At 44.3% G+C, this 17,252-nt stretch overlaps 1 protein-coding gene across 1 annotated transcript; it reads right to left on the bottom strand.

The window, feature by feature from the left end:
- Positions 1-7: 7 nt before the first annotated feature.
- LOC143292662 (uncharacterized) lies at positions 8-16,642 on the bottom strand. Its single transcript, XM_076603161.1, has 8 exons — positions 16,566-16,642; positions 13,690-15,262; positions 12,129-12,266; positions 8,882-9,733; positions 7,767-7,877; positions 6,080-6,209; positions 5,323-5,425; positions 8-4,619 (listed from the first exon to the last, which is right to left on the bottom strand). Exons 1-8 carry the CDS (start codon positions 16,631-16,633, stop codon positions 4,493-4,495), a joined length of 3,102 nt encoding a protein of 1,033 aa, XP_076459276.1. The 5' UTR covers positions 16,634-16,642; the 3' UTR covers positions 8-4,492.
- Between the last annotated feature and the right edge of the window lie 610 nt (positions 16,643-17,252).

Below are 17,252 nucleotides of genomic sequence, written 5' to 3'. Positions count from 1 at the left end.
GGAGGAATGATGGAACTTCTTTTAATGAGTGTTCATTTGACAGACACAGTGAATAACACCTTACAGCCACACCTTCTCCCACACCAAAGGTGCATTGCTGACAACAGGTTTCAATGCTTGAACACAAAAATGTACAATACTTTCAACTATATTCAATGTCGCAGGGGGTTTTTTTCTTCTTTTTTTTTAATATAACTAACTCCACATGACAGGGCAGCCCACTCAGCCCTGCAGGAGGAAATTCTTTCTCTTCTACACAGACCATAAAGGAAGCCTCTCTCCTCTCACCAGACTTCTTCGGCCGCATCTTTGTGGTTCCTAAGGCATCCGGCAGTTGGAGGCCGGTTCTAGACATGTCCCCTCTAAACAAGTACCTTCAGCACAAATCATTCCGCATGGAAACTCCATCGTCAATCAGGGACTCGATCAGGCAAGGAGACTGGGCAGTCTCCATAGATCTCACAGACGCCTACTTCCATGTCTTGATTCACCCCAGGGATCGCAAGTGGCTCCGCTTCTCCTGGGAAGGTGTCCTTCCAGTTCAAAGCCATTCCATTCGGCCTTGCACCAGCCCCATGGGTCTTCACCCGGGTGGTCAGGGAACTATGCCTAGCTCTCAGGAGCAAGGGCATACGTCTGAGGGTCTATCTAGATGACTGGTTGATTCTGGCAGAGAGCAAGGCCCTCTACCAATAACACCTCCGCCTTGTCTTGCAACAATGCCATTCACTAGGGTTTCTCATGAACACAGAGAAGTCGGAACTGGAACCAACTCAACAGTTCAAATTCCTCGGCATGGCGATCAACACAGTCACAATGACCATATGCCTGGCCATGCCTCGCCTCTGGACTCCACAACCTCCTCTTTCGTCTCTCACAGGCAACTTTGGCCTCTGCCAGGGAACTTGCCTCTCTACCTGGGTTTCATGGAATCCCTAGCTCCACTGGTCCCCCTAGGGAGACTACACAAATGTCCATTCCAGGCACAGTTCAGGGCCAGTTGGTCCCAGTCTTCACAGGCTTGGGACAGCCAAGTACCTTTGGCCATTTGGTTCGCACAGTCCACTCAGCCCTGGACGGACATGCAATGGCTCAGGGAGGGGGTTCTGATTGTCAATCCAACCCCGGACACGGAACTATACACAGATGCCTCCAATACAGGCTGGGGCGCCCACATGGAGAATCACACAGCGTCAGGGACCTGGACACCACTACAAGCGGTCGTGGCACATCAACAGGTTGGAACTGGAGGCGGTCTTTTTGGCTCTCCAGCTGTTCCTTCCCCACGCCTCACACGTCAGTCATGCTGTGCATGGACAACATGATGGTAGTGTGCTATCTCAACAAGCAAAGGGGGGCACACTCACACCAGCTGTCTCTGTGCACGGAGACAGTCATCCTCTGGTGCCAAGAACACAACATACATCTGACAGCACACGTCCCGGGCAAACTGAACATTCATGCAGACTACCTCAGCAGATCCCACACTGTCCTCCAAACAGAATGGACCTTGTCACCGTCAACACTCCAACCGGTCTGGAACCATTGGCACAAACCATATGTGGATCTTTTCGCCATGAGATTCAACTTCCGCATTCCAACATACATCTCCCCAGTCCTGGACCCTCAGGCCTGGGCTGTGGATGCACTGTCAATCGGTTGGTCAAACCTTCTGGGATACGCCTTCCCTCCCCTCCTCATCATGGGAAAAGTCCTCGGAAAGACAAGGCTAGAACACGCCGCCATGATCCTCATTGCACCACACTGGCCAACTCCGGCGTGGTTCCCCAACCTGCTTCATCTCTCTCACATAGCCCCACTCTGCCTCCACGTAGGCCCCGCTCAGGCATCCCTCAGGGGAACCCAGGTGTACTCAACCTACATGCCTGTCTACTGTGCGGGAATCTCTGTCAACACTAGGTGCCTCTGACCAAATGGCTGAACTTGTCAGCATGTCCCATCGCAAGGCACTCAAGGTGTTTACTCGGCACACTGGAACCGCTGACTCCCCTGGTGCACATCTCACTCAGTCAATCCCACGCACCCGTCAAACATGGATCTTGCAAACTTTCTTGCCTTCCTTGCCTCCACCAGAGGCCTCTCTGCCTCTACAGTGCGCGTCCATCATGCCCCTATCAGCTCCACCCTTCGGCAGCTAGGCAGGCCCTCTTTCTCAGATGACCCTCTGCTCAGGGCACTTGTACGGGGCGCTTACCTCAAAGAGGTGAGTAGATCCTGTAGGACTCCATCCTGGGACCTTTTCCTGGTTCTACAATACTTCCACAAGGCTCCCTTCGAACCCCTGCCTTTAGCTCCTTTCAAACTCCTCTTCATGAAAACACTCTTCCTCATTTCTCTTGCCTCAGGCAGACGATGTAGTGAAGTACACGCCCTTAGCGGCATCACACAAGACATAACCTTTGAGCCTGATGGATCTGTCTAGCTCAGGTTCCTCACCAAATTTCTTGCCAAAAATCAAACTCCTGGTACACCCTCTCCCATACTTTCCATCAAACCTCTCTCTTCTATACTGGCCCCTGACTATGAAGACAGATTGCTCTGCCCCGTCAGGGCCCTGCGTGTCTACCTCAAAAGGTCACGTCCCTTCCAGTTGTCCAAATGACACCTCTTCGTCAGTTGGAACCTGGATAACTGTCGCGACATTATCAAGACGTGTCTATCTCAATGGATAGTACGATTAAAGGCGCATATGCAGATGCAGAGTTGGAACTTGATGCCCCCTCAACCAGAGCTCATGAAGTCAGAGCTTGGTCCTCTTCCCTTGCCTTCGCCCACTCAGCACGGCTACAAGGCATCATGGATGGTGCTTACTGGAAAAATCCTGCTACCTTCATTGAATTCTACTTGAGGGAAGTCTCTCGCGTAAGGGATGATGGCTCAAGAGGCATCGCCTCTGCGGTGGTCGCACAACAGGCCATTGCAGTGCACAGACATTAGAACAGGTGAGCCCTCCACCTTGTAGTGCCATTCTGCACTTGTGGGTCACCATTAAGCATGTGCAGTTAAAAGGAAATTTTCTTCCTAAAATTTCATTTAAGTAACACACTTACCGTGACCCAAATTTAAGACCCTCCTGTTCCTCCACGCTTTCTGTTCTCCCTGCATGCTGCCCTGGATGCGGTGAATTGCCATAAAAAGAGGGCGCTAGTCAGGGATACAAAGGGGGGAGGTAACCTACTCCAGGAGGTTATCGGCCATAGCTACTTTCTTTTTCTCCACATTGGTGGACAGCAGTTTGCACAGGACAGGAATCGGAGTCCTGCTGGAGTCTGCACTAGTGGGTCACGGTAAGTATGTTACTTAAACATAATTTTTAGGAAGAAAATTTCCTGTTAATGATGCTCACAACAGCAGAAAAAAAGATGTCAAATGTTAAGACATACCTAACTGGCTGTTCTGTCAAAATAGGAATATATGTCAGGTTAATAGTGTGTGTGTGTGTGTGCATGTTCTTGTTTTTGACAAAGAATACAGCTATAATCTGTGCAAATTGCCAACAACTACCTGTTTCAACAAAGTAAATTCATCCAAAAAAAAGCCGAAATTTAAATTGAAAGCTCAGAATATATACACTAAAAGTAACTCCTTCAAACCTAAATTTCATCTCTCTGATTACTCCTCACAGTTCTTAGTTTTACCTCTGTCTTGCTTTTGCCCTCTCTTTTCTTCTCCATTCTCTATTTTTCTCCCCATGAAGAAGGGCCTAGGGCCCGAAACGTCGGGATACTCTCTTCATAGGACAAGTCACCACCTACAGGTTAGTCTCAACCATTTTCTCGCCTAAATTTCATCATTTCATGATGGGAAATAGAAAAACAAGAAATTAAAACTGCTACACTGTGACATGTTTATCTGTGCATGCTGAACCCTTTCACACAGACCTAACCATTCATAAACTGAAAAGGACCTATCCATTCTTAAATATTATGACTTAAGACATGTCCCAACATTTAAAAAAAAATTGGTTCCAGTAACTAGGCTTCAAGAGGTCAACATCATTCCAAATATTCTAACAGTGATCTTGGCAGTGCAAAGTATAATTATTATCTTTACTTCATGACAGACAGGATTTTTTTTTTTTTTTCAAACATTATTACATGAGACAAGTTCTTTAAAACTGGACTTCAATAAGAGATATTTTTTATTTTTATTTTCTGGTTTCATTTTTCTTTCACTCATTTAATACGCATCAAATGAATACAGATCGTTATGGAAGAAGGAAAAATGAACTGTACAAAGTATAGAAATTGTTACATTCACCTCAATCCTTCAAACTCTCCCAACATCAACCTGTTCCATTTCATTGGACATCTGGACTCTTCACATGATACAAAGAAAATAAACAATCTCCACAAAATGGCAACCTGCTAGCAACATAACCAGCAAAAAAATAAAATCTTCACCAGAGGTGGCAACACAACTTAAAAAGATTAGTGAACATCATTTAGTTCATTGCAGGGGTTGCCTGTTTCTACAGTTTCACAGTGAAGCGCACAGCTTTGGAGGGAGCTGAACCGTCTGAAGCAGTCTTGAAGAGTGCCTTGTGTATCAGCGGAATCTCCACTGGGGCTGAGCTAGGGGCTGGGGGCTTCTTGGACCTGGATCAACAACAATTAAAAACGTTATACTTCTGCACTAACTCATATCAGCAAATACCAATAAACCCAAGGACCCATGTGCAGCATGCACCTAGCACAAGTAAAAAGCACCTGTGGAAGCAAAAGGGTTGTCAATGGCAAAATTATGAAAAAAATCCACTCTAATACAATAATAGTAAAACAAATAGACAAACAATTTTTTTTTTTTAATTCTGATCAATATTAGTCCCAGACAGCAGTATGAAGAGAAAACCCTCTAAGAGCATAAAGAGTCCATTCTGATGTTTGTGAATTAGCAATAACACCAGCCACCTTGGTGAAGTGGCTTTGTGTGTTGGATTCACGACTGGGAGGGTGCAGGTTCTATCCCAGTTAGCTTTAGATGGGTTTTTTCAGCCCATGGCCTGCTCCTACCCACAGCTGAGAATGCTATGGACTCAAATGGGAAGACTGAGACCTCACTTCAAGAGTCATCTACTTCACAAGTGCATCTTTGGTAGTGTTCAAATTCCCTGACGAACAATGCAGATGTCTCTCTCAGCCTGGTTGATGCCAGGATGCTAAATGGACCCCTATAGCAGCACCATCACCATGATCATTCATTATCATTGAAATAGAGAATACAAGACATGTCAGATTCTAGGGCACTTAAAACATTTTTTTTTATATTAAAAAAAAAAAAGGCCAACAAATGAGTACTGACCTCAGATTAGCAGGCAGACTGACAGGAGTGCTGTCCTCACCGGGTGGTGGCTGCATCACTTTGGCATTCAGAGGAGTGGCCAGCTTCACAAACATCGGCTGGCCTGAAACCATAACAGAATCATTTAAGAACTGTCAGTGGTTCCTCCCCATGTCTTAACAATAGGCAACCTTCAAGACAAGAAAGAGTTTTGACATAGTTCAGATATATTTGTCAGGATCAAGTAGTTAAAAACTTGTGAAAGCATCCAAAAGTTCAAAATGTTCATGAAGTATTGTTCAGAGCCCTCCTCTCCCCTGACCAACACAACAGAAAAAACTGAATCACAAAAATATCAAATGACTATTGTTGAATTTTTATATAAATATATTTCAGGCTGATCTGCCTGTGTTGCCTGAAGTGCTGGGTGTGTGAGTTTGGAGGCAAGCCTTTCTACACTGTGCAAATATGAACAAATCTTCTCGTTCATCAGATGGACACCCCAGTCTCCACAATGAAGGCAGCTGTATGCTGCAGGTCCTCCACACAGATGTAGATCTTCCTGAGCACCTCAGGGAAGGGGCAGGACTGCAGCAGATGTATATGACCAAATAATATGCACAGCTCCTGCAGCAATCTTAAGTGAAACATTACTTCTGACAGAACAGCTGAAGCAAAATTTCTTATATTCCCTGTTACGACCACACTGTGTGTGTAAAAGTGCAACAGTTCTCTGGCATGACCATAAGGGCAATCATGGTGACAGCTGTCTACTTACCATCAAGTTCCCGGTTGTGATAGGTTTTCAGTGCTTGAACAGCATGTTCTTTGTGAATGAAGGCCACCTCAGCCTGTCCCTTTGTCAGCAGGTTGGCACGCTTCAGAGGTCCCAGAACGCCAAACAGCTCCTGAAACCATGCAGTAAGAGCTTTGTTGCAATGTGATCTGCATGTCTGCCGTTTTCGTTACACTGAAGAACAAACTATGAAATACTGACAATATTGTAAATGATTAAAAATCATGAAAAGAAAGAACAAAAATTATCAGGAAAAAAAACTAACATAAAGACCTACAATGATGTCTAAAATTAAAAATAAAAACTTGACAATATTTAGAATTTTCCCAATATGGATGATTATGAGCAGTGAAAAAAAGTTTGCCATACTCATCCATGTAGAATTTTATTATCTCAGTTGTAATATTTTTTTTAGTGTCTGAATGCTAATCTTGTAATTTGAACACTAAGGATTCAATAACAAAAGCAAACATTCTCATTTCTACTTATGAGTAATCAAATCAAAAGGAAACATTCTTATGCTTCACTATCAATAGCATCACCAAAGCCCTATTCTTGCAAAACTCAATAGCTGCAGCTACTTTCAGTTTCTCAGCATAAACAGGGTAATCGTTTGCACAGGACAGGAATCAGACCCCTGTCAGTCTGCACCAAGGGTTCACAGCACAATATGTGTTATCAAACCAATTTTTCGATACCTCCTTGCCCATACTAAAGACAAGAGACAACAGCACTTACAGTGTCTTCCTGTGTCACTGTGGAGTGCAAGTTGGACAACAAAAAGACAAAGATCACAGCACTTACAATGATGTCATCCTGTGTCACTGTGGAGTGCAAGTTGGACAATAAAAAGACAAAGATCACAGTACTTACAATGTCATCCTGTGTCACTGTGGAGTGCAAGCTGGACAATGAAAAGACAGATTACAGCACTTACAATGATGTCTTCCTATGTCAGTGTGGAGTGCAAGTTGGACAATGAAAAGACAGATGGCAGCACTTACAATGATGTCGTCCTGTGTCACTGTGGAGTGCAAGTTGGACAATAAAAAGACAGATGACGGCACTTACAATGTCATCATCCTGGGTCAGTGTGGAGTGCAAGTTGGACAATAAAAAGACAGATGACGGCACTTACAATGTCATCATCCTGGGTCAGTGTGGAGTGCAAGTTGGACAATAAAAAGACAGATGACAGCACTTACAATGATGTCGTCCTGTGTCACTGTGGAGTGCATGTTGGACAATAAAAAGACAGATGACGGCACTTACAATGTCTTCATCCTGGGTCAGTGTGGAGTGCAAGTTGGACAATAAAGACAGATGACGGCACTTACAATGTCATCATCCTGGGTCAGTGTGGAGTGCAAGTTGGACAATAAAAAGACAGATGACGACACTTACAATGTCATCATCCTGGATCAGTGTGGAGTGCACGTTGGACAATAAAAAGACAGATGACGGCACTTACAATGATGTCGTCCTGTGTCACTGTGGAGTGTAAGTTGGACAATAAAAAGACAGATTACAGCACTTACAATGTCATCATCCTGTGTCACTGTGGAGTGCAAGTTGGACAATAAAAAGACAGATGACGGCACTTACAATGTCTTCCTATGTCAGTGTGGAGTGAAAGTTGGACAATAAAAAGACAGGTGACAGCACTTACAATGATGTCGTCCTGTGTCACTGTGGAGTGCAAGTTGGACACCAAGATGCGGTAGCCCTGGAGAGGACTCAGCAGGGGAACCACAGGCTCCTGTGGACTTTCAAACTGTCCCTGTAAGAAACAGTGATTTGAGGCATTGTGCATATATTTATATACGTAACTATGAAACAGAAATGAGAGGTACTGTACATACATGTACTCTGAAAATGTCAAAATAGAAAAGGGAGGCATTGTACATGTTCTGAGATACTAATAGGAGACACTGTGCATGTACTCTGAAATGGTAATGGGACACCCCGTATGAATACTCTGAAATAGTAATGACAGGTACTGTATATGTACTCTGCAATAGTAATGGGAGGCATTGTACCTGTACTCTGAAATAATAATGGGACATTGTCCACACACTTTAAAATAACGTCAAACCATCAATGTAAAAGTTATCCAAAAAAAAAATTAATTTTGAGTCTTGGATGTTATTCTGGCCAAAATCCACACTGCACTGACAGTTTCTTTTGTTTGTTTTTTTGCTGTTGTTGTTTTGTTCCTTTTTCTTCAGTACTCACAGTTCTGAAACACTTCTCTTAAACAGCCCCTGACAATGAATGGGGGGAAAAAAACCATAACAAGACCATACAAATCAAAAGAAGAACAAAACCACCAATCAGGCTTGCCTACTTTCATAATGCCATCTTCATTAATCAGTTTGTTACTGCAGAAAAAGTTACAACTTACAACCAAACACATTCAAATTTCAGTGATTCATAATGCAGAGTTTAAATGTGAAATGAGCCAGACTTTCACATGGGACTTTGGAAACAACTGACCTGCCAGTACAATTTGGAAATTTGAACCACAAGCCCAATACATTCAATACACTATAAAATACTATGAAACTGGTCAATATTTCTCTAAGCACCGTCACTGTGTTATGTAAAATGTCAGTGTATGGTTAACCCAAATCTCATCAGAAACGGGTCTGAAATATCAGAAAAACAGAGAAATGGTTTGGGTGTTGCCATTGTTAAACAATCCAAACTGAAATGATGAAAAGAAACAAACAGAAAAAAGCGTCCATTAGTACCTCAAAATCATTAAAAGAAATATTTTCTTACCTGCATCGCAAAATCACTTCCAAAATTTGCCTTTTCCAGTTCCGATTCCGATCTTCGTTTTTTGAGCGGGGCTTGGTCGGTGATGACTGGAATGGGATTACCTGAACTCCCTGAAGCAAAGCGCTCAGACAGTGACAAGGCTGGTCTCTTCACTGCCATTCTGGCCTCACTTGTCGACACCTGTGACACTCTGCTTGGCTGAGGTGGGGCCGAGGCTGGGTGAGGGGCCAAGCGTCTCGTTACTGAAACATTTGGGGATGACAACCTCGACAACACAGAACCGGCCTGAACTTGTGGGGGGGCTCTTGCCGACGCTGCTGACCTTGGGTTCTGAGGCGGCTGTTCAATCCTTGAGAAGGCTGATCTCATGCCTGGATTCTGCTGCTGGATTCTTGACAAGGCTGACGGACGTTCAGTGGGGGGAGGGCCTGCTGTCACAGTCTGAGGAGGGGGCTTTAACCTGGGCGGCTGCTGAGGAACGTTGTTGTTAAATGTTCTTGTGATGGGACCAGGGGCTGAAGCAGCAACCTCAGGTTTCGCTGTCCTAAGGCTAAAGCGAGTGTTTGTCACAGTTTGGACTGATGTGGATGGCACTGGTCTTCCTGGCCCTGGCTTATTGTTTGGGGGCTGACTGGGGGGACGTGCTGCGGCAGGGACCTGGCCAGCAGAAGACACTCGGGTCCTGTTTCCACTCAGCGTAGGACCCCCTGTCTTCACTGTGTTCCTCGGGGGAGATGGGGCCTTGATGGGGATGGGCTGGAACTTCTTTTTAGGGGGCTGTGGTGGGGCCGGTCTGCTGATGCTGAAGTTCTCCATTCCTGCCCCACTGTCTCCAAAAGGTTTCTGTGCATCCTACAAGTACAACAGCCAAGGGTCAGTCAATGTGCCATTTCTTTAATTGGCCACACTAACTTCAATTAAATCAATAATAATATATCAGGGCTTGACATTTATGGTTGCCTGACTGCCCTAAACAAGTATATCATTGTCAGGCAAGAAATGTCCTTACTGAACTTGCCCAACCAGCCAAGTAATATTTTCAAAGACTAGCATGTTGTGTTTTCAAAAATTCCCATCATGCTCCCATCGTCAGAATAATCATCCAGCAAAGTCTGAGTGGTCACCGGAAAAAGAGAGCTATCATGTTGCTCTAAAAGGTGATTTTCAATTGGTTGCTGTTTTTTAAGAACCAATGGTAATTTTTCTTGCAGCATAGTTCATTTTCTATCCATCATATCAAACAACTAAAAAAATCATGATGCAACAGACTCAAATGTTGTTCCACTTTAAACCAAACAAACAAAAGTTTGTTTCCATGAGACAATGGGCCTTTGTGGATGAAGAAACAAAATGGAAAAGTCGCTAACAGCAGAAGACTGTCTTCGAAGAGGAGAGAAAACACACTTTTCAGCTGAAGTGTGTGAAAGAATTTTTGTGGCTGACAGTCAACTGCGAAAATATGCCAAAAACAGTGTTTTGCCATGTGAGAGAGAAAACTTGTTTTTAGCTGTTCAAAACAACAGTTATCTTTTGTGCCAATAAAATAAACATCAGTGGACCTGTTTACCAGTACGATTTGGGCATAATTTGTATACTGTTTTGTCTTGGTGTATGCCAGCATGTGAAAGAAAAGATTTCAGTACGACTTTAGAGGAAAGAAAAAAAAATTTAGCCAATAAGAATTCTAGTCCACAACAACAAAGTGGAGTGCATAGTTTTGACGCTGCTCGTGTGGTGACAAGTTTTCTTGGACGACAGTGTACAGTTCAATGCCAGCCGGTGTTACATGACAGCCAACGAGGCCTGTCTGTAGTCACTCCAAGAGCTGTGACCATTTTCCTCCCCCCCCCCACCCCCACGCCTACTCTTCCTCCCACCTCCACCTCTCCCTTCCACTGGAAGAGCTGTCAAAATCACTGCCGTGCTATCCCCTCACCACCCTCCCTCCACTCCTGTACACTGACTGTCTCATTCCCTGTCTCACCTCTCACTCTCTCTCTCCCTCGCATGGTGGGTTAATCAAAAAGGAAACAGCTATTCTGTAGCATCATAACTTAAACCAAGTCACACACAAACATGGCCTCCGCAATCCCTTCCCTTCTCATCCCCCTCCCCCCACCACCACCACCCACCCTGCCCTCCCACTCACTCATGCTCCCCTCTCACTCACTTTCTCTTGCTCCTCCCTTTCAGACACCACCTCCTTAGGGTGGAGTTTGGGGGAGGGGGTTAGAGGGGAAGTCCAGTTCTGCTGAGGGGACTGACAGTCATACATATCAAGCTGTCTGCACCACATTCCCACTCTCTGGAACTGTACCCTTCACCATCCTCTATCACTATCCCACCCCAACAACACATCCTGCCAATGTGAACACCTGAAACGCATTCACAGTCAGTCACACACACACACACACACACTCTCTCTCTCTCTCTCACTCTCTCTGTGAGAACAAAACCCATCCCGGTGTGGCCTTCCTTGCAAATGAATTTTCAACACGGTTGCCCAAGCGGACAATTGAGAAACAGTAACTGTTGACCCCCACCTAACAGAATCTTACTTGGAACTGTCAATTCCTGACAATGTCCCACAGGGGAAATGCTGGCTTTTCTTTATTTTTCTTTTCTTTTTTTTTAACTCTGCTTGTTGCTGTTTGCAGTGGAGGTTAAAAAATGACCACAGTCTTGAACTGGCCGTGGATAGTCAGCTGGGCAAAACTGAAATCAATAGTACTAATAGTGATAATAATGATGTGAAATCAGCAATGAATAAACAACAGTTTTATTGTGAAAGTTATTGAATCACAGTTTTGGACATGTTTGCTTGATACACTATTTTGAGGAGGAGTACACCCTTTTTTATTTTTTTTAATATTTTTTTTAACAAGAATACATCCAACACAAATATAAGGTAAACAGGTGTGCATGGTCAGTTAAAGAAGTGGAATTGACCACTTCTTTCTCTCTGTGTGTGCACATATGGTGATGCATGTAAGTTACTGAAAGTGGGGCAAGTGCAAAATCTGTCCAGGCAAGTGAAATTTCCAGTGACTTGCCTGACTGGGCAAGTGAGAAAAAAAAGTTAATCTCAAGCCCTGTTATATATATATACAGAATAAAGTAATTCCCCTTGAATACAGTTCAAATTAAAGAATTCAGTAATGATAAAAAAAAAAAAAAAAGAGGAATCATTCCTCTCATATACTGATATAGGTGTGTAATGATTATAGTACATGAAATGATGGCTCACCAGATTCATATTGGTCGCTGGCACTCGGCGTGTGACTGTTAAATTCTCACCATCGAAAGATACTTCGGGAATGGAACGTGTGATTTTGAGACTGTTGCCTGTGTGTTCCACCACAGTTTTTTCAGCAGGATTCACAGGCTGAAAGTAGAAACAGTTCTAAAATTATAGTTTTAAAATGTGTGAAAGAGTTTTTAAAAATATGATCATAGAATATAAACAAAGCTTATCTAAACTATATACCCTAATAACATGCTTAAAGGATTCAGACTTTAATCAAATAATTGAAAGTATAAGAAATTTTAGACAGGGTGTGCTGAACATTATATGACAAAATATCTGCAATAACAAATATATCAGACTCTATCATAAGGCATAGAATCAGAATGTACCAAATAATATAAAATATCATGAAACACAATAAAACATAACAATTAACATAAAACAAATCTATCTCCCTCTCTTGTAACAGCCTTCATCATTTCATGTTAGAAAAAACATCATTTGTACTCATTCTGATTCAAGCAAGTAAAATAATGCACCAGGAGTGGTTAGCGTCGCAGACTGACGACTGGGAGGATGCGGGTTCAAATCCAAGCAGAGGTGGGTTTTTCGGCCCGTGGCCAGCTCCTACCCAGAGTTGAGTGTGCTGTGGGCTTAAATGGGGAGACTGGGTCCACACAGTCGAGTGTCATCCACTTCAAGGATGCATCTTTGGGTGTGTTGCTCTGATTACCTGACCAACACTGCAAGTGTCTGTATCTCTAAGGCCTGGTTAACGCCAGGATATCATTGTGACAGGAAGCGTATAGTACAGCCTTGTCATGCAGTCCCGAGCCAAAATGGACCTCCATAACAATATCGTCATCAACATCCTCTTCCTCCATCATCATCAATATAAACAAAACAGTCTCAAAGTCTGTGGCCTTTCATGCCCTGCTCTAATGGTGACCTCAGTTCCGATACCCCTCCACTTCTGTGCTTGGGGTGAGTCCTGTCAATGTCTTCAGTGTCGGCAGATTCATGGGGGCTGTTGTTTGAGGGATGTGGTGGTGGTCTCCACTGTGGGAGGAGGGATGCCAAGTCTGGCTCCGCGACTAAACCATTATTGTCATTAGTAGGGGGCTTAGTAGGTCGTGTCCTAGGTACGTTAAATCAAAACAAGCACCACTGAACACCACTGAAGTGACTCAGCAGCAGTGCAAGGTCTCCTCTGGTATGTGGCCTCCTGGCGACCTAACATCGATGGTTTTCTGCGGACTGCTGACACTGGAACTGTGACGGACGAACCCGGGTGTGGCTGTGTATGGGGAATCTAAATGAGCAGTGTGGGAATAATGCCACTGAAACGGTGCAGATCATGGGGCAGCAAAAAAAAAAAAAAAAAAAAAAAGCTGTAATCAGTCAATCTCAGGCAAAATAATGATATAATCGGTCATTTTTCAGAAGAGTCAAGAGATGAACATACAATGCACACACACACTCCTGGAAATCACACAAGTTAAAGAGTCAACAAACAAATGACACAAACAATTCAATAAAAGTAAAAGAGTACTGCTATTACCATCATGCCAATCACGTCCTCGCCATACTCTTCTGCACCCAGCTGAAACCCTGGAGGAGGTTCATTGAAGCCAGGAGGCATCTGACCAAAGCCTGGAGGCGGTTGACTCATGTTTGATGGCGGCTGCATGAATTCTGGAGGCGGCTGATTGAGGTTTGCTGGAGCATTGAACCCTTGATTCAGAAGGGGCTGGTTAAAATCAGGGGGTTGGTTGGGGCCTGGAGGGGGTGGGGCAAAATTAGGCGCTGGCTGATTCATCTGTGGAGGAGGAGGCTGGCCAAACTGTGCATCTGGCGGCATGAACTGGTGGTCGGGAGGTCCTTGCAGATCAAACTGTTGGCCCTCGTCTGGCAGACCCTCAGGGTTAAAATCTACAAACTGCTGATCAAATTGTGGGTCAGGGTTAAACTGCAAAGGCTCTTCTTGGCCAAAGGGTGGCAACTGTTCTTCACCGAACTGTGAAGGCATTTGGTCAAATGGTCCACACTGGTCCTGCATGAAGTTGGAAGGTTGCTGGTCAAAGTCCACTGGCTGTTGATCAAATTCTGGAGGTTGCTGATTGAACTGCTGAGGAGGTTGATTTAAAGGGGGTCCTTGCTGATTAAAAGGGGGTCCCTGGTTCTGACTGAAAGGTGGTCCTTGCTGCTGGTTGAAAGGGGGTCCTTGATTCTGTCCTTGATTCTGACTGAAAGGTGGTCCTTGATTCTGACTGAATGGAGGTCCTTGATTCTGACTGAAAGTAGGTCCTTGATTCTGATTGAAAGGAGGCCTTTGGTTTTGATTAAAAGGGGGCCTCCGTTGCTGATTGAAAGGGGGTCTCTGTTGTTTCTGGTTAAAAGGAGGCCTCTGATTCTGATTGAAAGGAGGTCTTTGATGCTGTTTGAAAGGTGGCCTTTGATTCTGATTGAAGGGAGGCCTTTGTTGCGGGCGAAACACAGGACCCCCCTGTTGCTGATTGAATGGAGGACCTTGCTGTTGGCTGAATGGTGGAGCTTGCTGTGGATTGGGAAAGGGAGGTCTTGCCTGGTTCATTCCAGGACCTGGCAGCTCTAGATTTTGAGGTTGCTGAAAGGGTGCTCCTTGCTGGTTGGGCAGTTGAAATCTCTGGGGACCAGGCAGTCTAAAAGGTTGGGGAGGGGGCTGAAATCCTGCTTGCTGCTGTGGTGCAAATGGCTGCTGACCACCAGGGCCACGACCCTGAGGCCCTGAAGGTCCAGGAGGAGGAATCTGAGGTTGAGGTGGGCCACCCATGTTCCCTTTGTTCATTTGTTTCTGCACAATCTTCAAACGGGCATCGCCCATTTTGATCCTGTTTTTTATGGAGATCATGTCACGAGCATCAACCTGACCCTTTCCTGGTCCCTTGATGCCAGCTTTGATGTTTGGTGTCAGGGCACCTCTTGGTTTGGCAGGACTGGCATTCTTCACAGCGGGTCCTGGAGCACTGAAAGCTCGTTTCAGTGGAGCACCTCCAGGACGGTTAACTTTGGTGACAAAACCTGGTTTGAATATTTTCTGCTGAAGGCGTTGCTGCACTGGTTTCCCTTGAAATTGTTTGCGTACATTCTGGTTGCTGAAAGAAAATCAACAAATAAATCATTAAATGCCAGTCCAAAACATGAAAATATCTTTAAATCTATAAAATAGAATTTTAAAATGCTGATTCTAACAAATCTGATTTCTCTTGCATTCTAACATCACATGTACTGAATGGGTCCATAAACACTGCTGTCATTTTATTCATGTTTTCTTAGTCAAGTAAAAGAAATTCAGTGGTCTCTTAAAAGTTTCCAAAATTGAATTTCACTGGCTACTAATCTCACATATCTTGGAAACATTTTATTTAAACAACTTAAATCTGGAAGTGCAAGTGAACAGGTACTGTGAAAGCAGATCTGCATGATTTTGAAGAGAATGTATGAAGGGCACCGGCAATCATACATTCAGTAAATCCGATGGGTAATTATTATCTTTCTAGACCCTTCACTAGGCAGTTACTAAGTGTTTGCAACCAAAGCAAGTAATATTGGCCATTTCAACCTTTGGGGATTTGTCAGATGTATCACTTCATGGTTGCAAACTGCAAAGATAATATGCATGTGTCCAAAGAGTAATGACTCAATCTATAGCATCTCTGGTATTGCTCTGGGGTAAGAGAAGGGGAGGGGTAATAATAATAATAATGGATACTTATACAGCACACTATCCAGAAATCTGCTCTAGGTGCTTTACAAAAACGCTTTTGATAACATAAAACATTGTATCTATGTTACATACACACACCAAAATGTGACCACACACACACACACACACGCACACACGCACGCACGCACACACACTGCATACATACATTTTAACATACATGTGTATCTAACAGCTACAGGGGTAGTGATGGAAAGGATGACTCAAGTCACAGACAGTGACACAAGTCAGCATATGAGCCTGACCAACAATCTCCAACCACATTCTCTTGACCTAACAGTCTGTGATGTAACAAAAACATTCTGTAAAACATTCATCCTCCACCAGTGCATCCCCTCCCACTGTCACAGCCTTCCTGGTGACTGCCCAAATCCACTGTCAGTTTGTGGTGATTTCAGTAATTCTAGTAGAAACATACAGGTACACAAACGAATTTCAATGCTATAGTTAAGTATTGAATACACAAAGTCCATGATTCACAAAAGCAGAGTTTAGACCAGTGATTAAGTGAATGACATGCTCAAAGCGTGAAAACGAACACAGCATCGTGCGGCACACGTTTCTGTGAAACGATAAACCCATTTTTCTTCTCGTGAAAACGCACCGTTCAACACCGTTAGCATTAAGCAAGCCATTCAAAACTATTTCGCGTGCATTATTACAACCATACGTACAAAGGTCGCGCTTTGGCGTTTCCTCCCTGCTTTGTTGCGATTATTTCGTCCAAGGAAAGGTCCGCCATTTTGCTGGAATTGTAAAACCGGAAGTGATAACGACACCCCAGAATTAGGCTGTTCAAAATCGAAATCTAAGATGCACCATAGTCACCACAATCATCATCATATGAATGATGTCCAGGGTCTCTATTTACCGTTAATGGCATGTCGTGGTGGGTAAAAAGTTTGTGTGTGGTATTCTAGCTGCTTACCTAAAGACGTGAGCAGAACAAGGAGCTTCACATGGTCATTGTAGACCTGACTAAGGCCTTCGACACGGTGAACCGCCGTGGTCTGTGGAAGATCCTCCTAAAGTTCGGCTGCCCAGAGAGTCTAATCCAGCTGATTGCGTCATTCCACGATGGCATGCAGGCGAGAGTACATGAAAATACTGACATGTCGGATCCGTTCCCTGTGGTAAACGGAGTGAAGCAGGGCTACGTCTTGGCACCCACACTGTTCTCCATTCTCTTCTCTGCCATGCTGATTGACGCCTTCCAAGACTGTGACCGGGGCATCTACATTCAGTTTCGCACAGATGGCAAATTTTTCAACTTGCAGTGACTCAACGCCAGGTCCAGGGTGTTTGAGGCACTGTTGAGAGAGTTCCTCTTCACTGATGACTGCGCGCTTGCTGCACACACC

This window comes from Babylonia areolata, chromosome 18, assembly GCF_041734735.1.
Source record: "Babylonia areolata isolate BAREFJ2019XMU chromosome 18, ASM4173473v1, whole genome shotgun sequence".
NCBI classification, from domain to species: domain Eukaryota; kingdom Metazoa; phylum Mollusca; class Gastropoda; order Neogastropoda; family Buccinidae; genus Babylonia; species Babylonia areolata.
This window is presented reverse-complemented; position numbering and strand designations above follow the sequence as displayed.